Source organism: Labrus mixtus, chromosome 4, assembly GCF_963584025.1.
Source record: "Labrus mixtus chromosome 4, fLabMix1.1, whole genome shotgun sequence".
Taxonomy (NCBI): Eukaryota; Metazoa; Chordata; class Actinopteri; order Labriformes; family Labridae; genus Labrus; species Labrus mixtus.
In genome coordinates, this window is record NC_083615.1 from 6,516,246 (window position 1) to 6,531,343 (window position 15,098).

The 15,098-nt window shown below is 40.4% G+C and overlaps 1 protein-coding gene across 3 annotated transcripts; it reads left to right on the plus strand.

The window, feature by feature from the left end:
- Positions 1–1,759: 1,759 nt before the first annotated feature.
- ca12 (carbonic anhydrase XII) lies at positions 1,760–14,524 on the plus strand. Of its 3 annotated transcripts, XM_061035419.1 has the most exons (11): positions 1,760–1,968; positions 2,338–2,358; positions 4,949–5,128; positions 6,239–6,381; positions 8,282–8,377; positions 8,461–8,524; positions 8,692–8,849; positions 8,990–9,116; positions 12,484–12,507; positions 12,952–13,036; positions 14,300–14,524. In XM_061035419.1, exons 1-11 carry the CDS (start codon positions 1,905–1,907, stop codon positions 14,376–14,378), a joined length of 1,041 nt encoding a protein of 346 aa, XP_060891402.1. In that variant the 5' UTR covers positions 1,760–1,904; the 3' UTR covers positions 14,379–14,524. The 3 variants fall into 3 exon arrangements, with proteins under 3 accessions (XP_060891402.1, XP_060891400.1, XP_060891401.1); XM_061035417.1 differs by lacking the exons at positions 12,484–12,507; positions 12,952–13,036; positions 14,300–14,524 and adding an exon at positions 9,772–11,207 and having other exon boundaries at positions 1,764–1,968; XM_061035418.1 differs by lacking the exons at positions 2,338–2,358; positions 12,484–12,507; positions 12,952–13,036; positions 14,300–14,524 and adding an exon at positions 9,772–11,205 and having other exon boundaries at positions 1,766–1,968.
- The last annotated feature ends 574 nt before the right edge of the window (positions 14,525–15,098 follow it).

A 15,098-nucleotide genomic window follows, 5' to 3' on the forward strand; every position in this document is an offset into this window, starting at 1 on the left:
TCCTTATAGTTTACACCTTCAATCGAAACAAAAGTTTACAGCGGGGACAGGCATCTTCCTCTTTTTATTACTTTTATTACAGGTTAGAGGTGGCTTTTTTATATATTAGGGCGTTACCAGATATAACAAGCCCTGTAAGCAGCATTCAGTAATATGTGATAATGGTATTTAAGGTAAGAGTTATGTTAAAACAACTCCATGTTTGTGTTTTATTGATTCTAGATATTTAATTCCACCAAGGGCGAGGATTTCAAACCCTCATTGAAGAAACATTTTAAAACCTCTTAAACGTGGAATACACAGCAGCAACTTAAACACAAAGAATGCCAATGGAAAGGCATGGGTCGGCAGTTTTCTTCATTAGTTACTTTTATATTCTTATGGAGTGCGTCTACACCCAGTGCATCAAAACTGAGATTGCCTGAATCTATTTTAATGACTGCAAATGCTACCTATTCACTGCAGAAAGCTTGATTAGAGAACATGTTCGCTAAGTTCAAACTTTTCTGTCATTGTTACCTCAAGGAGTTACTCTATCCTCTTATTTTGTCATTTAGGCTGTCAGCTTTGCATTCTGACGGTGTAAGACTTCATCTTTCATTTGAAATACCTCTCGCAGTAAGCAAAGGTAAAAGAAAAAGCAGATTTCATAAGCAATTCACTGTTGTGTTTGAATTCAAGAAAGATGCATCAATATATAGATATTTTCACCCAAATGCTTTATCATGCAAAAAATGGCTTGTTGAGCTTCTCCACGGCTGAAAGCACAGAAATTAAGCGCATATTATTTTAACAGCACTCGACTCGATGTCTCCTACCTCCATTCTTGAAGCCTTTGGGTCTATTTTATATGATAAAAAACATTAGACCATTGGACAGTGCCTGTGTTTTTTTGAATTGTAATCTGTGATCACATCTTCTGCACTTTATCTCTGAACCAATTTGCACATTTTAATTGTTGCTTCAAACTTACTGTTTGTGAACTGTTAAATGTAATGTTTATTATGACGTGTGCCGCAGCCCCATTGGCCAGGCCACCCATGTGAAAGACTCAGTGGGTTAAATTACCTGATTAAATAAAGGTTTATTAAAAAAATGTCAGTTTGTGGGTATTTTCAAGTTTACACATCTCACTGAAGTTGAAACACAAGTCCACATGTAGCCTTGTTGTGTCAAACTCTCATAAACATCATTCTGAACTGCCATGAGGGTCAAACATCTAAGCATCTCAGTGAAGTCACTTTTTTTGAGTGGAGGGGGGCTTTCGAAGATATTCTCAGAATGTTCTGTGTTTATGGGATTTGGTAAGATAAGGTATTCCTTATCTTCTTTCTAAATAATTGGCATTGTAACCTCATGGCATGTGCATCGAAATGGCTCACCAGCTCAAGTAAACTATGTAGCCTAAACTAGCTGACAGGTTTGGGCAAAGGAAAACCACATATGTCTCTGGGTGATCCTGGACGTCATGTTGTATTTTGACCTAACTTTGACGGGCAAACTTAATCAGAAATGGTGACCCCCCCCCCCCACAAGATTCATATAATGACAGGACCTCCAGGTGTGTAGGTCTGTTTTGTAGACCCAAAACAAACCCACCTGTGTAGCAATCTCGTCATTCCTCTTCACCTTTAGCGTCAAACTGAAGAGAGGCAGATGTTTGTGTAACACCGGGAGCCCTAAATGAGTGACTTGTCTTAGATGCGGTCGTCGCTGTTGAGCTGTCACTGTCCGGTGACCAAATGACTCTGGAGGCTGGTTTTGTTGTTGCTCTGACGTCACTGTGAGCTACCATGAAGCTGGCAGCATGGGTATAAAAAGCCGGTTTGAAGGCTCGCGCTCCAAGCTCCTCTGCACCAGGTTAACGTCAGACTAGAGCGCGAGGGAGGGCTCAGGGGATCAAGATGCACTTTCTCAGCTTCACACCCATCCTGCTGCTCCAGCTCACCAACCTGCCAGTGCTGCACGGTAAGAGCTTTGAGGGGGGGGGGGGCAAACAATCAAAAAAGTAGGATGTAAATAGGCTAATCCAAAAACTGTTTCATATGTGTTAAGTAGAAGAGGACGAAAACATTTCATCTAAAGACTTTCAGCACTTTCTTCATGGCAGGTGTATCCATCCATCTGCGGCATGTGTGACATAAATACGTCTGCTTGTCTCTCCGATTAATGTTTGATATCTGCTCCAAATTATTTGCTTATTCATTTAAATGTTCGCTGAATATTCAAAAAGTTGTTATATTTAAGTATGTGTTAGATATGTGTATTATAAATAATTGTTGTGTGTGAGAACATTGATTTTCATCAATTTAAAAAATAAAATTCTGTCTGTTGTAGCTGCCAAATGGACATATACTGGTAAGTCTGATCATATTTTTCTCCCAGTTTGCTAATGCCGGACCATGAAAGAGTTTTTTTTTTTTTTAAAGTCCTTCATCTTTTGTGCATTTGCAGTGTAAGCCCATGTGAACTGGTGTGTCTTTGTTACTCACATTTGTGTTGTACCCTAAAAACCAGCATTAACCAAATGAATTTGAAGAAGTTGACGTAACTCTCTGACAGGCTGTAACTGTAACTAGAAGCTGGTATTGTTGTTCTGTCCCCACTGGAATGCTTTAAATTGGCAGCGCAATAAAGAAGAAGAAACGTAATTTGTAATCAAGTGTGGAAAAGAACCTCTGCAGCCCTTGTTTGACCTCCAAACAACTAGTTCTGACATCCCCCCTGTCACCTCTTGTAATTGCGGAGTTCATTACAGACTCAGCAATCACAGCATTTCATGAGCTGTCAAGGCTGAGTGCCTTTGTCTCCTGCCTTAAGGACTCTGTGCTGAGACTTCTTGAGCCGTGACTATATCTTACATAAACTGTGCTGAGAGCGTGACCTCTTGTCTTTGTGCTAATACTTCACACTGTGTCTTGTTCAGGAACTATAATTGTTAAAACCAACAATTTGGCAAGTGAATGTCATTATTGTATTACTCTAAATAAACTTAAATCCAATGTTGAGGACTGGAATCATGAATCGCTGTTGGTCAAACCTGCTTTTTTTCTGTCTCTGTTCTTCAGTTCTTCCAAAAAGGGAAAAAAACTTATTTCAAGAGTAATCCACAGCAAAATAAATTTGATGAAATTATAATTCCATAACAAATTCTAACCACTGAGAGAAGCTCATCAACTTCTGTTTTTAATGTATAGTGTTTGCTTGGAATTAATACTAGCAAATATGTGTTTGTGGACCTTATTTACCTGTTTGTATCATATATGTGTCAGTAAAAGTAATACTTCCCAATGAGGAGATGCATAAATAAATAGAAATTTAGAACCAACCTGGGTTATATTAGACTAGATTTGTTTGTACATTAACACTCCAAAAAATGTATTGATCAAATCGAAATATCTGCTATTTTAATGATGACACAACATCTGGAAGTATGAGTGAAAAGAATTATGATGACCTCTGAGTAAAGATGTTATATATATATATATATATTTTAAAAAAAATAACCTCTGGCTTGAGCGTAGTGCATTTCAGCCTCAGTTACAGTCAAACCCTCAAGAGGACTTGTCATAGAAGTCAGTAGTGTGGAAGGCTGGTAGTGCTTTGTGTTGAAGGGGGAATAGCTGAGTCATGCAATTTAACTCCACCGCTACACTCAAGACAGACCATCCTATCATGAGAATTAAAGCGAGTTATTTTGATCGACTGCTGTTGTGTTCTCTGCCTCCTCTGTTCATATTTGTCTCCGCTGACCAGTGATGAAATGTTGAAGTTATTTTGTAGAATTAAAAAAATTACCTCCAGTTGTGTGTGTTCTACCAAGTACCACCAACAGGCCACCAAAGGTTACCGAAGGCCATTATTAAAGGACATACTGGGTCTCATTAAAACAGCAATTGAAGTGGACACTGAGTAATAATAGCCATAGGAGTATATTTCTTTCTCATTATAAGGCTGGTTTGAACTTTGAGTTTAGCTTCAAATAAATATTTTATTCCCTGCTGCTTCACTGGATGCCTTTTGGCAATGTCTTGTGCAATCAATCCACATTTGTCTGGGATTTGACACTCGCGGTGTGGGCCGGCCTCATGCTGCATCATTCATATTGAACCGCGGTCATCTGGCGCACGGTGAATGGTGTATTTTACATGAATTCTGGCCTGATATTGAATAAGAGGCAAGTATGCAGAAGTGATGGGAGAATAGTATAGTCATTCAGTCATTGCTTCATATTGCCTTCCACTTCAGATTTGATGGTGCATTTACTGTCTAATGATGTTTGAAAAGCTCAGTATGGATCTTTACACTTCAGTCAACACACTGAATGAAATCAGGAGCGTCCAGATTTCCTTATTGTCTGTACTGTATTATTTATTCGACCAGTGTGCGTCATTGCTTCGGCAGACATGATCTTGAGAGACACCGTCCAGAAGCTGAGGTCTTTTGTGAACAGCAGGACTTGATCTGAAAATGTGGCCACTCTCGGTATCCTGTGCTTTAGAGAAACCTCTCATTTGGAGAGAGTCAGCGTTCTCTCTGGCTCTTCCCAGAAAACAACAGCCGGGTTCTCACTCTCAATGCTTTAGAAAAAGGGCCAAGAGCAGAGTCACGGGCCTCTCCCAATGCCGCCCTGTGCATAGATAATAATACTTCACTTTGATTACGGACAAATGTTTAGTAAGTCAAGCCCTCTTTGGAGCCATATCCTCCCCAGCTTCCCACTTGGGCACGCTTTGCTCATTTGCCCTTTAAGCTGGAACAGCGTAACATTTATAAAGACATGCAACAGATCTTTCCTACTGATCTGAAACGAAACTGACATTTGGATCCCTTTGATTTTTTTTTACATCATATTTAAAAGGTGAAGATTATATCTGGGGTACATGAAATTGCAGAAATCTCCAAAAGGTGTTTTGTTCTTAGTACTTTACATTGATGCTTCTTGCAGGGCAAGAGGGACAGCAGTACTGGTCCAAGCATTATCCATACTGTGGAGGATCTTTCCAGTCTCCGATAGACATCGAGTCAGAGCTGCTGAGGTTTGACCCAACTTTGGGTCCAATTGAGGTTCAAAACTACGACCTGTCGCATGACGAGCAGCTTACTCTTGGAAATAATGGACATTCTGGTGAGTATAAATCATCAATTGCAAGAGAAGTTGCACAGTTGCATCATCATAATCTCATTCCATCACAGGTAATAAAAATTGTCAAGCACTTTCTCTCCCTGAAATCTTGAAATGTCAGAGTGCTGCATCATTAGAAATGCCCCCACATAAGTATGCTGGATTCCTCTTTTCCTGTTCAGACCTAACTTCTGGGTCAACTTTAAGATAATGATACGTGGATCTTCTCTCTACATCTGCCACAGCAATTTTCCATAATCACTCTCTTATTATCTCAGCTGTCCTTTCACCCAAAGAAAAGAGCTCCACGTTCAGTCGGGGAAAAATATGAGCAGAGCGATTAGTCATCTTCTCTGCCACCACTGGCTCTCATGCATCTTAACAAAAGAAAACAGCTTCACTTTAATGTACCATTATCTGCTTATAGCACAGCCTTAAATTCTATTGCTAAATTTAACAATCTGAACACAGACAGCCAAACAGATGAATGTGGGGATTCCACAAAATCATTGTTTGTTGAGCGTTTCTGTATTATTAGAAGATAACAAACATGTGCAGTCAGAAACCTGTGACTAAACAGTGCGCTGCAGGACTGATGTCAGTTGTTTGTTACCTTAAGCATGGAGTTAAAACTGCCATTTTATTTTTGCCAAGCCTAGTACAGCCAAACATGCATGTCATGTCTGCCTTGTGTTGTTGAATACTCTTGGTGCTGTGTTATCAATGTAAGGAAACTGTTAACCACGGACGCAGTGCAAAGACCAGACAAATGCTTATGTGTGCACGCCTGACAGGCCTCAACGCCACAAAGCTGAGGGGCATCATCAGCGTGATGTGTGTCTGGAATAAGCTGACAGAGGCTTTTTTCACTTGCAAACATTCGTCATACACTGAAGGACACGTGGAAGGCGCCCTGCGTCACCCACACATAAGGTGTCTTAAGCATGGCTGCATAGCCTTTGTAAAAAGCCGATGACATCACACAGCAGTCCACTCTGCCTCCCTCAGTTTAACTCAACTTAAAGATGATGTTTCTTGATGCACATGATGTTATAAGTAACCCCTGACCCGCTCTGTTTCCCGTTGTGTGGTGTCATGTCTTTTGATCCGCAGTACAATTATCCCTGCCTCGTAAGATGCACATCTCCAGCATGCCTCATCATTACACTGCAGCTCAACTCCATCTCCACTGGGGCTCCACCAGCAAACCTGCAGGCTCAGAGCACCTGGTGGACAGTCGGCAGTATGCAGCAGAGGTAAACTAAGCAAAACCACAACTTTTATTACACACTATTAACGCTTAAATAGTAATGAGAGAAACTCAGTACATTAACACTTCTTCCAATTTTGAGATCCTCAACATGATTGGGTCATATTACTTTATACAGCAAATACTTTAATTTTATTGAACAGTTTTTTTAAACTTTGCACAACAAGATTTAACATGGAAAATAGAACACTTTTTTAAAGCTATTATTTATCTATAATTTGAAGTATGTTAGGATACACATGACCCTCTGAATGACGCCATTTCACATGAGTCACATTTTTACACTTGAAGCACTTTTTGTGCCTTTAAAGGATAGATAGGACAGTGGATAGAGTCGGGAATCAGGGAGAGGGAGTGGGGAGTGACATGCGGGAGGGAGGCCACAGGTAGGAAGTGAGCCCGGGCCGCCCGTTTGAGACGACAGCCTCTATACATGGGGCGCGCGCACTAACCACTGCGCCACCAGCGCCCCAGTACTTTCTTGCTAATACTAGTTTTTGTGTTGAATTTTTGCTAAAGTCATGTTTTATATGCCGTATTTCCTGTACAGATGGAGCATTTTTGTACACTATTATTACTGGTTAAACAACAATATTTGGGTAAAATGTCGATCAAGTTGTAGTTATTACCGACTGAGGTTAACTCAGTTCAATCCTTTAGCCAGGTGTCACATATCTGAAGTTTCCGGCTCCATCATCTTTATTCTTCACGACTTAATCGTGTGAGATTTGACTGGCAGAGGAAAAAGAGCCACTGACACTCTTCAAGGTGCACCAGCCAGGAACTTTCCACCTCTCTGCATCTGTATATGTTGCTGTTCCAGCTTCTTGACACTGCGACAGGCTTAAAGCTGACTCTGCAGTCAGACGGTTACAGAAAGCACTTACTGTGCATCTTTCATTTTTATTGTGTACTTGATCTAAGACAGTTTAATGCTTGTGTAAAACGTATTCTAATTCAAGAGATTTGAAACAATAAAGAAGTTGTGAGCCTTTAGAATCCCGAGTACTGCGGTTGTAAAGAGAGGACACATAAGGTCATAGTTGTTTTTATAAAAATAGGTTGACATACTTATGAAATTAGCATGTTTTATCACATACTGGAAGGCAAAGACATACTTTCAGTCAGCCTCAGAATGTACAGAATGACAGTGCGTCTTCTTTCTGCAGGGATTTAGGGGATTAGACGACCAGACTATTATATGCTTAGGTCTGAACCGCCCCTGGAAAGGAGTGGCTGTCTGTGCTTTAATGTGTCAAGCCCTGTGAGAACTTTTCACACACAAGTTTGCTTAATTTACTTTGTGCTTGAAGTAAAGCAGACATCGGAGTGTAAAAGTCAGAGGCGCTTTTATGATTTAAACAAGAATACAAGACTTTTTTTTAAATTTTTTTTATATTTGAGTCGGTTTCATTTGAATTACAGAGGGTGGAAGCTGAAATGGTTACAACCTGTGAGCTTTCAAATGACCATGCCCACGCTGCAGCACAGCCACAAATAAGGTGCTGTGGTTTGACCTGGGTTTCTGAGTGGACACGTTGAGAGTATGCATCTTTTCAAGTCTTTCCAGACTCCGGAACCACAGGTCTTTCATGACATGTTGTTTAGAAGGGATGGAATGATGGGAAATTGAACATTTCCCTGAAATAGTCCAGAAGGCCACCTAAATTCCCAAAGATGCACAAAGCTCGTATGATGTAGACCAACATGCCCTTTTACAGGAGCACATTATAAAATTGCTACAACTGATTTGTTAATGCTGTAAGTGACCACCTGTTACTGTTTACTTCTCACCTTGAATGTAATGAGGAAACTTATCCGAGTTTTCAACCAGTCATCTCGAGTTTTTTCTCTTCTTGCAACTAAAAACTTCTCTTCTCTTACAGCTACATGTAGTACACTTCAATTCAGACAAGTATCCCAATATGTCCATGGCTGTAGACAAGTCTGACGGCCTGGCCGTGCTGGGTGTCCTGATAGAGGTGAGACATTGGAAACTCTGTGGGTGGGGACAAGTGATAACATATCTGAAGAGCATAAATATCTTAATGCCTCTGTCATACAGGTTGGAGAATTTAATCCAGCCTTTGAACACTTTTTGAAGTTCATCAATGGTGTCAAATACAGGGGTGAGTTTAAAACACTGGTTTACTTGAGTAGTATCTAAGTTATGAGATAGCTACCTTGGTGAAATACAGTCATGTTGACTTTGAAACGTGGAGATAGGAGCCTAAATCAATCTTTTTCTGGATTTTTCTCTCATGTCAGTGATTAATTATTTAATTCCAACATGCAGATCAGAGAGTGCAGATTCCAGGTTTCAACATCAGAGCACTGCTGCCTGTACGTTTGGATGAGTATTTCCGCTATGATGGGTCCCTGACGACTCCTCCGTGCTACCCCAGTGTCCTGTGGACCGTGTTCAGGAATCACGTGACAATATCTCACAAACAGGTGATTCTAAACAGAATTCTTATCAGAGTAAATAAGCCAATAATTGACAGTTTTAAACACTTTAACACCATGCAAACCCCTGTTCAACTATTCTTGATTGGTGCAAAATGTCCTTGTTTTATTTGGTTGTCTCTACTTAGTTCCTGGCCCTGGCGACAACCCTCTACTGCTCCCATACCCAGGACTCCACCGCTGTGCCTCTGAACAGCAACTTCAGGAAACCACAGCCCGCTGACAGCCGAGTGGTGCTGGTATCTTTTAAAGAGGGTAAGTATGTTCTTCTAATTGGGCTTGCTGTGTTGTTGGAGCATGAGTGCAAAGGGCATATGAATGACAGGGTCGCTGTGCTGCTTTCAAAATGGCAAAAAAAAGGACACGCTTGAATGATGGATGTCCATTTTATTTTTCTTTCTGCAGAGTACGGGGCTGCCACACTTGTACAGCCTCACCTGTTTGCGGTTAAGCGTTCATGTTGATTTCATTCGGAATTATCGCTGGAGTTGATTGACTTTGATGAGCTTTTCAGAAAGTAGGCCATGATTTTAGACACAAACAAATTAACCACCCTGCTGACACACAGAGAAGTCTGCAGCGCTTGAATTCGACAATAAACGCTTACTTTGATGTGGTTGACCACACTTTGTGGTATTTGGATCCATACAGTGTAGTATAATGTGCATGTTTCCCTCATTATCTAAGCTTTCCTCTAAGAGCTTTGCTTCTAGCGGTGAATGTGTTTAGACGCGGCAGTGTGGAATAGTCTGCTATCTTAAGCTGTTAGCAGGAGATGGCTTGTGCTTTTGGTTTTACTGCTCCAGGCAGCGCTTCTGCATGCTGCGCGCGAAAGCCCAAAGTAATTCCAAGGAATATCCCACGAGCTGGGATGTTTAACAAGCTGTGATTGGCTGTGTGTCTGATGCAGGCAGAGGACTGCACGGTACTCTTACAGTCACATCTCCACTCACGAGGAAGCGAATCGTCCAGCAGCTGCTGGTTGGTGACCTAGCAGACCTGGCGGATGAAGGGCTCTATCAGCTTCTACCGAGTGGCCCTGAGCAGCTCCGTGCTGGCAAGAGAAATGACCTCAAGGACAAGCAGAGTGAGAGTCTGGCCAAATACAAACAACAAACACTGAATCCATCCTTGCGGAAGAAGAGCCAGACAAACCGCTCTGTGGGAAAGTTTGGGCTGGCTGAAGACACGCTAAGCTACGTCTCGCTGGAGCAGAGAGTTTTCCATCAGCTCAAACAGTCCCACTCTGAGAACCAGCTGGTTCAGGCTCTCAGAGATGTCATTTTCCCCGAGCTCAACCTTAAGAGCTACCTTGGCTGTAAGTCAGACTTAGCCCTCCCCACTATCAAAAACATTCTGCGCGGACGCCCAACCGATGAGGCGTTTGAGTTGGATCACTCACTGACGAAAGCCTTTATGGGTCAGGGGAAGACTTCCACAGTGATTAAGAAAAGTGTGCCAACGACAAACTATGGCCGTCCCTCCCCTGCTGCTCCCAGGAAACCATACAGCCAGGGTTATCCACATCCTTGGCTTTTGCCAATGGAGTGGGAAGACTAAAGAAGTTCCAGCCATAGTTGAGATTCACGTTATGTCACATTTCTGTAGCAGACATCAGTGATGTTCCCCCACAACAAAAGACTCATTTACAAGCCATGTCCTGCGTCTTTTGACCAATATTATACATGTTTTTCATTTTTAAATTATTCTTCCTGAACAAAGCATAAAATCTGACTTTTGCATGACTTGACTTTAATTAACCAGTCATCGTCATCGTCAGTGACTGTGATTTCATTTCATTTATTCAGATCTCCATTAGCAGTGGCCTAAGAAACAGCTATTCTTCCTGGAGTCCACCAAATGTGTTCATTACTATGAACACATTCTGAAGCTTTGAGATCATCTGAAAATATACAAAAATGAGAAACGATTACTTTTTCCGATGGTCTTCCTGGTCTTTCTTTCAGTGCCTGCATAACTTTGTCTTTTCTGAAATAAACTCTATAGAGCACACATTTCATGCCTGGACATCTGTATGCGTCAAGGTATATATAGTTTGCAAAACATCTGGTAAAAGATATTTATACCGTTATAATGTACGACAACTATAAAGTATACTTACGATACTTGTAATTATCGTCTTGCACAATATAGAAATGCAACTTAACCAAAGGTATTCGCAGACATTTCATTGCTCAACTTCACAGTACCGTGTTTTTGTCACACCATTTTTTCTTCTGTTCAAAATACTGCTCACGATAAGTATGGAAAAAGCGACTGTATATAGGGAACTATTTTCAATAAAGCATTTTTAAATGAAACGCATACAACACATTTATTTGCATTTCATCTCTTACTTTAAACTTGCACGCGTAAAAGTTTTCTTTGAAATTGAAAATTTTAATTTTTTTCAGGTAACCATTGAGCTGGAGTTTTCTGGCAGGACACTTTTGAGTGAAACTGTGTGAAATTCTCTAGAATCACTTTGTCATTTAAACTGCTTAATTGTGTTAGTCTGAAAACACATTTCTAAAGACTGTGTTATTCTGAGCTGTTCACATGGTCGAAATGACTGTCATGGTTGTATTTGTAATAACTATGTTTACACAAACTGATGTAGACATTTTTTATTCTGTCCTGTGTAGCCAGCAGGAAGAGAAACTAGAAAGAGTGCATTTATTTGTATTATTTTATTGTTTCAATTACTTTCGATGTCCAATGCCTTGGTAGAGCTTAACTCTCAAAAGCAAAATCTCAGCTTCAACAATCTGAGGAGTTAAAATAAACCTGTATTGGCATCCATGCCCTAAAGGTTAAAGCTCCTGTGAAGAACATTTGATTTGCATGGATTTTGGCGACTCCAGCATGCTGCAATTCTTTGTAAAAACTGTGTCTGACATCTACCCTGCAGCAGTTGTAGGCATTAAAAAAAAAAACTCCATAGGAACGATCAATCTTATTCCTGATGCTCTTGATATAGAGGCCACATAGAGGCACCAATATTCATTTTACACCGTTTCATAAACAGTTTTAAACTCTTCTCAGAAGCTTTAATTAATGGAAAGCCTACATCACCAGTAACAGCAGCTCAAACTCTGTGGTTTGATTTACATCATGAGATGTGTGATTTATTAAAATCTCATTTATTGAAGATTTTATAAGTCACTAATGTCCCCTTTACGTTAAAAGATTTAGTTTGATAAGATTCAGGAGCAGCTGGTCTGAGGATTCTGTGTATGTCATTGTGCGCATGTGTTTGTGTGTGTGCGTGTTTGCAGTGTGTATGTTTGCAGTGTGTGTACTAGACAGCAATACAAATCCCAGAGGGACTTGGCACTTGATTCACGCCTGAAGAGATTTTACTGATTTCATTTTAATGCCGACTGCACTTTGCCTAGAGCAGAACATTAAATGAGGTTAAAACTTTCCTGCAACACATCAAGTCTGATTTTCAGACGTGATAAGACTTGTTTGTTAAAGAAGCCATTACAGTTTTTTTTTCCTTTCCTTGCTTGATATTCTATGAAATTTCTTGTGTTCTTGGATGGTGCCATTTTTCGAGACATCTCTTCCCCTTTGAAATTCATTTTCATCCTTTTCTCTCCTTCTCTTCAATACTCAGCTGACGAATCTTGGATAAACACTGGTATGTTGCTTCGGTACATTTGAACGTCATCACTTCTTGTTTTATGTTGTCTTTAACGTCACATGCAGCACCCAACTCTAAGACCACTGACACCTTGTTTAGTTCTTTAACAGATTAAAACCACATTTTCTCTGTCTAAAGTCAAGCTAGTTAACCAGTTTATAAAGGAAAGGAACAACTGCTGCAATATCACTAATATTAATTAAGACTAAACTAAACCATTAATCGAATAAATGTGAATATTAAAGTATTGCTAAAACACTTTAACTTGGTCTAAACGTTTGAATGGATTTTCTGGTTCAAAGTTGTTTTTGGTGTTTGTTTTTTTGTACATCTTTATTATTTTATACACACATATGCACACATTCAAGCCCAAATATGAAACCATAAAGAAGAATGATCCTATAATATTGATGTCTTCTTCTGTTGCATCATGCTCTGCAGGTTTACTGGTTCCCATATTGGTGGGCTCTGCACTGGGAGTTGTTCTCATTATGTCTTTAATATGCTGTCTAATAAGACAAAAAAGGTAAGGCATAAACAACCAGCAAAGACCACAGTCTGGCCTGTTCAAATCACACTCTGCAGTTAACTCTTTATTTAGGATTGTTGAGCCGCACTAGCTGTCCAACTGGGACGTTCAATCTACCTACCTGACTCTATTCTCTTATTGTAGAGGTCAAGCGTTCAGGGTTTCCCTTTCTGTGAACATATATAAATCAGACAATTGCAGCGGATATTTAAAGAGTGAACTGTAAACCTTAACTGATACACAAACACCTGTGAGCTTTAAAAAAAAAGAAGAACTGAGGACTGAAATGATGCCATAAAGTTAATGTTTCTATAAAGCAGTTCCCTGAGAGTATTTTTTTTCTTGACTTCGTGTCTCTGTGTGACCCTTTCACCCTTTTTTTTTGGTACATTTTGATCTGAACCAGAGAGGAACCTTTTTTTTCCTTTTATGTTTTAATCATGTACAACTTCTACATTCCTGTGTAAACAATGTAAAGTACAGAGTTATGGTCTGCGTATTTGAAAGATCAAGATCAGATTTTTTAAAATACAGTAAGTAAAAAGAAAGAAAGACATTTCTGTCTACACATTGGAAAAACAAAGAACTCAGGGAGATAATTTCCTCCAGAATTAAACCTTTAGGGATATTACACGCTGATTGTGTTCTTTTACTTTTACAATAAAATGTACATTTCTCTGTCAAATACATATTTCCTGTTAAGTATGGAGACAATATAAACCACTCATTCAAATAAGACTTGAGCAAAAGAGACATCTCTGCAATAAAATATGTAAATAAGAGGCACTGCAGAGGTAAAACCCTGAAACTGTCTGCTCATCTGCAGATATCACTTCTCCCTGTTCATTTATGTTCATTTATGCTAATGATGCACAATCCTCTTTTGGAGGTGAGAAACATCGCGGCAGTCTGCGTTAGAGGCAGGTTTCCTGCGTTAAACTGTCTCAAATGTTCCTCCCATCTTGTAATGTGCCTTTTCAGCCTCTGTCTTTCACCTTCTAATGATGTGAATGTATGTTCCCTTACCCTGAAAAAATCATAAGCCGCAGCTCTCTGTTGCATCTTCGGTTTAGGGGAAATGGCTGACTGTTTGATTGAACTGAAAATTAAAAGTTGTGGTTGGAAAAGACGCCTCTCACTTTTAACACTTGAACTGAAGAACTCATCACTTAGGGGTGAGCAGTTTCTTCAAGCCTGAAAATGCATGTATGATGTAATCCTGTTCTGAATGTGGTGTGTTTTGTTTTTGTTATTTCTTAGAGCTGGACCTCGGCAGGACAAAAACAAAGGTGCAGGATACAACATTGGAGAAAAAGAGGAGTACGGCTCCAGAGTATAGCTCATTCTTCTTTACCTCATCTCCAGGGAACGTGATAAAACAAGACCCTGACGCCATCATTCCTTTGATCACTTATTCTTTATTCATAATAGAGTTTGCATGCAGCTCTTGGGTTTTTCGGAAGCACTTTTTTTTCTCAAGCCACAGCCTGGGCTTCTTGCTGTGTTGTGGCCGGCAGAACATGGTAGGCCTCCGTGCCGGAGGGTGTTTTATGCTGTGAGTACTTCCTTTGAGCAAGAGGAACAGCTGTCCTCTCTAATCCCCCTTTATTTATCGGACGTGATGTGGTCAGTTTCTCAAGGATAGCCCCACACAGAAGCTTCCAGGCAATCACAGTGAGGCCAGATCTGAAATGGTAAGAACCATAGGTCAAGTCCGAGCATGGCACCCGGTCCCTTTGGCTGTCCTGGTTGTGGTGGAAAGTCAGACCACAGTCCAAACAATAGGGGGACAGGAGTTGACAGGCATCCCTGATGGTAGGGTGGCCTGAGAGGGATGGGCTATACCACATTTTCACCAACCCTGTACTTAGAGCCTCTCTATGGACTTTATAATAAAAGGGCGCATAGCTGCATACAAACACAGAAACACACAGCTCTCTGCATGTGAATAATGCTGAGGGAAAAAAGGGTTTTTTGTTTCCAGGCTGCACGTGGGCTGACCTTTAACCCCTGTCCGCCAGTCTGATCACAAGACTAACTCCCCAGCACTCCTGAGAGG